Consider the following 6,993-nt stretch of genomic DNA (forward strand, 5'->3'; position numbering starts at 1 on the left):
GCTAAATCCTGATTGGTGAAAGAAAATATGTAACTTTACTTCATATGAGTGCATAAAAAGTAATACAGAAGTCCATCTTGGGAAATAACCGAATACCATTGCTCATACTGAGAAGCTGATTGCAGAAATACATTTTTAGGGACCTTCGAATGTTTGCAGAGAGTGATGAGGTCAGAGCCATGGCTCAAAATATCAACTCTGCATATGCTCTGTACACGAATGAGGTTATGTGAGAAGACTGACATTCAGGCTTCAGACAGTGTTATGACCAGGGGTCATATGGGCTGTGTCCCAAAGTCAAGGAAGGATGCTCAAATGGCTGGTTCTCTTTCATAATATTTCGTTCGATGTCTCACTATGGGATGCACGCCCCCGCTGCAGACCTCAGAAGCATTAATCTCAATACGCCAATCCTGATTGGCTGGTAAACGTGTCCGTCCGTCCGCCCGCGGTAGTCCCACCTCCTATAAGTACCGCCTGCGGACGGGAACACGTCTTTCAAACACCTCTTCTCACCCGGAGCATATCTTGCGTCCAAGGCTGGCTAGCTTAACTGTCTGTAGACGGATCTTACTTAGCTTCTGTCGCCGGGCGCTAGCTAGTTTTTTGGACATTTTATTTGCTTCGTCGATCATACCAGATCGATTTCAGTGCTTCCTAGCCCCACCACGGCTTAGTCAGCACTGTCCTCGGCGCCACACCAGGCAGCTCGAGTACCGAGTGTCGGCACACCAGCCGGTCCCTCGGTGCAATTAGCGTTAGCACACCAGCTAACCATCCTCGACTCCCTGCCTGCACACCAGCTCGCACGGAATGGAGGTGAATACCCCTCACACCAGAGGGCACGGAGACTCAGCGGCCCGCTCGTGCCGCTGTGGGAACAAGATTGCGAGCAGGGATCCACACCAGGTCTGCTCGGGCTGCCTAGGGCTGGAACACGCCCGGCTAGCTATCGACGTCCCCGGCTCGTGTCAACACTGCGCGGTGTTCACGGTCAAGAGTCTCCGCCGACGGCTAGCCCGCCAGGCTAGCTTGTCTGGATTCGACCCCTATCTCCCATCCGACGGCGCCGCCGGAGACGGAGAGGAGACGGGGGTTGCTGGGGTGGCGGTACCGGAGGCTTGCGCCAGCTGGGGCTCCCAGGCTGACCTCGCCACGGTCTCCCCGCAGGAGGAAGACGTCCTGGAATTGGACTATGGGGACGATGATGACTGCGCCTCTGAACTCCTCATATCAGAGGATGAAGAAGAGGACGACGTCTTCATCACTCCGGCCGGGGCTGCAAAGCCCGCGGTCTCCGTTGCCTTTCGGGATGGAGATGAGAGTAGCTCACCAGCCTCTCCCCTCCCCAGCTCGGACATGCTCGACGTGTGCAAACGCGCTGCTGCCCGGCTGGCCATCCCCTGGCCCGCTGTCGTAACTGAGACCACCAGGTCCCGCTACGAGGGGAAGAAATTGCCCCTGGCCAGGAGCGCGACAAGGCAACTTCTCCCCGTCTTCCCAGAACTGCTGGATGAGGTGGCGCGCTCGTGGAAAGACCGCCCCTACAGCAGCAGGAGCCCGGTCCCCGGTGCCTCGTCCCTCGACTGTGAAGCGATGGAGAGCCTGGGCCTGCTCCGTATGCCTCCGATGGAGCCACTCGTCGCGGCGCACCTCCACCCGCGGCTGTCAGCGGTATCCTCCCGGAGCCCCAGCCTGCCGTCTAAGTCGGACCGTTTTCAGTCAGCCCTGACTGAAAAGGCCTACAAGGCAGCTGCGCTTTCGGCCAGAGCGCTCAATGTCCTCTCCCTGCTCACGGCCTACCAGGCTGAGTTGTGTGAGGATTTTGTGCAAACTCAGGACCCGGCTACGTGGGAGGAGATCCCGGTCATCACCGACCTGTGTCTCCGTGTCCAACGCTGCGCGGTCCAGGCCACGGGGAAAGCGATGGGGACCATGGTCCTGCAGGAACGGGCGCGGTGGCTCAACCTCGCCAACCTGTCGGACAGGGAGAAGGACGACGTCCTGGACATGCCCATTGTCCCGGAGGGGATTTTTGGCTCCGCGTTGGCCTCAATGCAACGGCGGTGTGAAGCCAAAAAGAAGGAGGATGAGGCTCTCCAGCTCTGCCTCCCCCGTAAGCCCCCTGCGCCCTCTCCACCTGCGCAGCGTAAAACCTTCGCAGCCGCACGGCCTGCGCCAGAGCGAGCCGGGAGAGATGGACGTTTGACGGCGGAGAGTTCAGCGGTTGCCCCTGTCTTATGTCCACAAGCACGCACACACACACACATTTTCTCAAAGAAAATAAAATGTGTCCCGCTGCCGCATCCAGGCCGAGTGCCGAGGGCGCAGCTAATAAAAGCCAAAAGAATCACAATGAGCAGCGCGGTGGCAACGCTCGCTGTTCCCCCTCGGGTAAAAGCCGAGGCGGGGACGACGGGGCCGCCGCGCTGCCCACCCGGACGGCCGGCCACTGTGCCGTCCGGGTGCCGTGCCACTGTTCCACCACAGGAGGCCGCCACCGCACCGCGGCTGGGGCCTCTCGTGGTGGAGGGGCTGCGGTGCGGGACCACTCTCTCCCTCAGGTGGGAGAGATGGGCCGCACTCGCGGCTCCGCCCTGGGTGTTGAGGACGATTTCGCGGGGTTACAGGTTGCAGTTCGCCGCCGTTCCTCCGCGATTCGCCGGTATAATACACTCTCAGGCTCGGGGGGAGTCAGCTCGTGTTTTGCAGGAGGAAATCCTCTCGCTGTTAAACAAAAGAGCAATCTGTGTCGTTCCCCCCGCACAGTGTCAGAGCGGTTTTTACTCCAGGTATTTTCTGGTTCCCAAACGGGGGGGGACCGGTATTCGCCCTATCCTGGATTTACGTGCTCTGAACAAATTTCTCAGGAAATACAAATTCAGGATGCTTACACACGCATCCCTGTTGCGCCTTGTGCGGCAGAACGATTGGTTCACTTCTGTCGATCTGAAAGACGCGTATTTCCACATCCCGATCTATCCTCCCCACAGAAAGTATCTGAGGTTCGCTTTCCAGGGGATCTGCTACGAATATCGCGTACTTCCCTTCGGCCTGTCTTTAAGCCCGAGGGTGTTTGTGCGGTGCACGGAAGCGGCGATAGCCCCGCTGAGACGGCAGGGCATCCGCCTGGCCACGTATCTGGACGACTGGCTGCTGCTGGCACAGTCGGAACAGGAGGCCAGAGCGCACACGCGTATTCTCATGCAACACCTGGTGGATCTGGGTTTCGTGATAAACGCGGAAAAGAGCGTGCTGTCCCCGGCGCAGGAGATAATCTTTCTGGGATTATCCCTGGACTCGGTGTCTTTCACGGCGCGCCTCTCGGCGGAGCGTGTGAGGGTCTTCAGGACATGTCTCGCGCTTTTTCGTCCGGGGAAATCTGTTCGATTCAGGTTGTGTCTTCGGTTACTCGGGTTGATGGCGTCTGCCATTCTCGTAGTCCGTCTCGGTCGCCTCCACATGAGGGAATTCCAGCTGTGGGTGGCCTCATGTGGGCTGGACCCCGTGCGTCATGGCGCACAGATGGTGCCGGTCACGCCGGGGTGCGCCGGGTCGCTGCGCCACTGGCGAGTCCCGTCCTTTCTGACCCGCGGGGTACCCATGGGCTCCGTTCTGTCCAGGAAGGTGGTCACTACGGACGCCAGCCTGACGGGATGGGGCGGGATTCACGAGGGCCGGTCTGTGAGGGGCGTCTGGAGTGTGGGCCTCCAGCGGTCTCACATACATTTTCTGGAGCTTTCAGCGGTGTTCCTCTCCCTGAAACATTTTCTTCCGTCTCTCATGGGTCATCATGTCCTGGTGAGGACGGACAATACGACGACGGTGGCGTATATCAACCGTCAGGGGGGTTTACGCTCCCGTCAGCTGCACATGTTGGCACGCAGACTGATCCTGTGGAGCTGCGGTCGTCTCCTCTCCCTGAGAGCGACGCATGTTCCGGGAGTCCTGAACACGGGCGCGGACCTGTTGTCCAGGGGCGCGCCAGTGTACGGGGAATGGACTCTGCACCCGGAGGTTGTGGAGCAGTTGTGGTCCCGTTACGGTCGGGCCGCGGTGGATCTGTTCGCGTCGCGAGAGAACGCGCAGTGCGCGCTGTTTTACTCCCTGCGCGGCGTGGATGCTCCCCTCGGCATAGACGCGTTAGCGCACGCCTGGCCGCACGAGCTTCTTTATGCGTTCCCTCCCCTGGCCTTGATACCCCCCACTCTGTCCAGAGTGAGGGAGCACGGCCACGCGCTGATTCTGGTAGCTCCGCATTGGCCTGCGATGCATTGGCTGGCGGAGATATATCGGTTGCTGTGCACCCAACCCTGGCAGCTCCCGCTGCGCAGGGACCTGTTGTCGCAAGGGGGCGGGATGGTCTTCCATCCGCACCCGGAGCGCCTGGCGCTCTGGGCTTGGCCCCTGAGTGGCTCAATCTGTCAGCTGGGGGTCTCTCACAGCGAGTGATTTCCACTATTCAGAGTGCTCGAGCCGCCTCCACTAGGTCTCTGTATGACTGCAAGTGGAGGGTGTTTGAGGAGTGGTGCCACAGAAACGGCCACGTTCCTTTTCAGTGTCCGGTGGGGGTGATTTTGTCATTCTTGCAGGACCTGATTGACAATCGGAAGGCTTTCTCCACGGTTAAGGTGTACTTGGCGGCTATTGCCGCGTGCCACGTGGGGTTTGGGAAGCTAACGGTGGGCCAGCACCCACTCGTTTGCCGTTTTATGAAGGGGGCGCGCAGGCTTCTCCCCGTGTCCAGGCCGCTGGTGCCGCCTTGGGACCTGGCTGTGGTTTTGGAGGGGCTCAAGGGCCCTCCGTTTGAACCACTGGTGGGGGCCGACTTGAAACACGTGTCCCTCAAGGCGGTGTTGTTACTGGCTCTGGCTTCGGCGAAGCGGGTTAGTGACATTCATGCGCTCTCGGTGCACCCGTCGTGCACTCAGTTCTTCCCGGGAGATGTGAGGATGACCTTGAGGCCCAACCCGGCTTTTGTGCCTAAGGTGGTGGGCTCATGTTCTCCTATTGACCTTGTGGCCTTTGCTGCCTCATCTGGTGAGCAGCGGTCGCATGCGTTATGTCCAGTCCGTGCTGTGCGCACCATGTGGATAGGACAGGGGGGTTCAGGAGGAGCGATCAGCTGTTCGTCTCCTGGGCTAGTCCTCATAGAGGGAAGCCTATTACGAAGCAGCGCCTGTCCCACTGGGTGGTGGAGGCGATTGCTTTGGCCTATGCGGGTCAGGGTTTGCAGCCACCTGTGGGTCTGCGAGCGCACTCGACTCGGGGCGTGGCTACATCCTGGGCCTTGTTCAGGGGAGTGTCTGTTCAGGACATTTGTGCGGCGGCGAGTTGGTCCTCGCCTCTCACTTTTGTCCGCTTTTATATGTTGGACGTCTCCGCTCCGTGCGTGGCAAGCGCGGTGTTGATGTCCTGATTGGAACAGATTGTTTTCCCTGAGGGTTGGTGGACGCTGGATAAGCTTGTCTGGCAATACGGGAGCAACCATATCCCATAGTGAGACATCGAACGAAATATTATGAAAGAGAACTTTAGGTTATTTACATAACCCCGGTTCTCTGAGTAATATGAGTGAGATGTCTCACCAGACAACCCTTCTTGCTTGGGCGGGTGAGAAGAGGTGCTTACCTTGAATGACGTGTTCCCGTCCGCAGGCGGTACTTATAGGAGGTGGGACTACCGCGGGCGGACGGACGGACACGTTTACCAGCCAATCAGGATTGGCGTATTGAGATTAATGCTTCTGAGGTCTGCAGCGGGGGCGTGCATCCCATAGTGAGACATCTCACTCATATTACTCAGAGAACCGGGGTTATGTAAATAACCTAAAGATTTGAAGGACACTACGTCATCGACATCCGCCGAAGGACTGTCCCAATGTCGAGGATGCTCCGGAGGACAGAGTCCTTCTTTTGCCCAAATTCCGAGGATGCATGTGTGTATCCTCCGTGCGCTCCGACTACCCATAAAGCATTGCGCACACCGGTCTACCGGGAGATTTAAAAATGGCGAGCGTAGAAACAGCGACGCCGGCGGCGCAATATGCATTTAAATATGTAGATATTTTCAGTTTACACTGAATGTTATCACATAACTTACAAAACGTGTGTTCAAAGTCAAGCAAAAACATATGAATAAGCATATGCCAGAATATTAAGCTTAAAGATAATAAACGTCATCTTGATACATTGCCGGTTAAGTTAATTAATGCCGTCTCAGTCGCTAAAGTTATTGTTTATTAATTTATATGTGTCCGATGATGATGTACTATGTGCAACTGTGCCATTCAGAAAGTTATACATTTCTTTATTGTGTTTACAGGGACCTAAAGTCTGCTATTATCCGTTATTGTTATTTATAAATAACTGTTATTGTACTGTACTGTAAAATAAAAAATAAAAAATCACAGAACATATTTCCATGATGAATTATGCGCCGCTGCATTCATGGCACTAAGAAGCATCCGAATTCAGCCAGGATCAGTTAAATATTCAGGTTTAATCCACTTTATGCTTTTTACTTGATAAATCGTGGAGATTCAACCTTAAAGCATCTTCTTCCATTTTCACAAATATGTGTCAGAGTGCTGATGCCAGAGACACATTCATGTCGTGAACTGATTTTGAAATTGCGGCGCTGAATTTATTTATTTATTTTTTATTAAACTGATAAGAACAGATACTACACTTGATCTTAGCCAAAGGGCCGAGAGCGGCGCTGAAGTTAAGCAGGACGTCCAATTACGCAATGACGCACAGCTGCACACTCCGAATGCTGTCCCATTTGTGCATTACACCAGTCAAAGGAAGGACTCTGGCCTTGCCTTCGGAGGACCCGACTCTGAAGGAAGGATCCTACCAAGGAAGGATCCTTGACATTGGGACACAGCTATAGTTTCTGTGTTGTTTCTTGTAGTGTCTGGTGCAGGAGATCCTCCCTGCCAGTGTGAGGTGCTGCTTGTTTTTTTTGTTTCTACTTTTTGTCTCCCAG

At 55.9% G+C, this 6,993-nt stretch overlaps 1 protein-coding gene and 1 non-coding gene across 2 annotated transcripts; one reads left to right on the forward strand and one right to left on the reverse strand.

The window, feature by feature from the left end:
- The first annotated feature begins 813 nt into the window (after positions 1-813).
- Positions 814-4,452, forward strand: LOC131976214 (uncharacterized). The gene is made up of 2 exons (XM_059339137.1): positions 814-2,218; positions 2,312-4,452. The coding sequence occupies exons 1-2, from the start codon at positions 814-816 to the stop codon at positions 4,450-4,452; spliced, it is 3,546 nt and encodes a 1,181-aa protein (XP_059195120.1).
- Positions 4,453-6,535: 2,083 nt separating this feature from the next.
- Positions 6,536-6,722, reverse strand: LOC131977051 (U2 spliceosomal RNA). Its single transcript, XR_009394849.1, has one exon. It is a non-coding gene; the product is annotated as a U2 spliceosomal RNA (small nuclear RNA).
- Positions 6,723-6,993: the final 271 nt, after the last annotated feature.

This window comes from Centropristis striata, chromosome 8, assembly GCF_030273125.1.
Source record: "Centropristis striata isolate RG_2023a ecotype Rhode Island chromosome 8, C.striata_1.0, whole genome shotgun sequence".
In the NCBI taxonomy this organism is placed as follows: Eukaryota; Metazoa; Chordata; class Actinopteri; order Perciformes; family Serranidae; genus Centropristis; species Centropristis striata.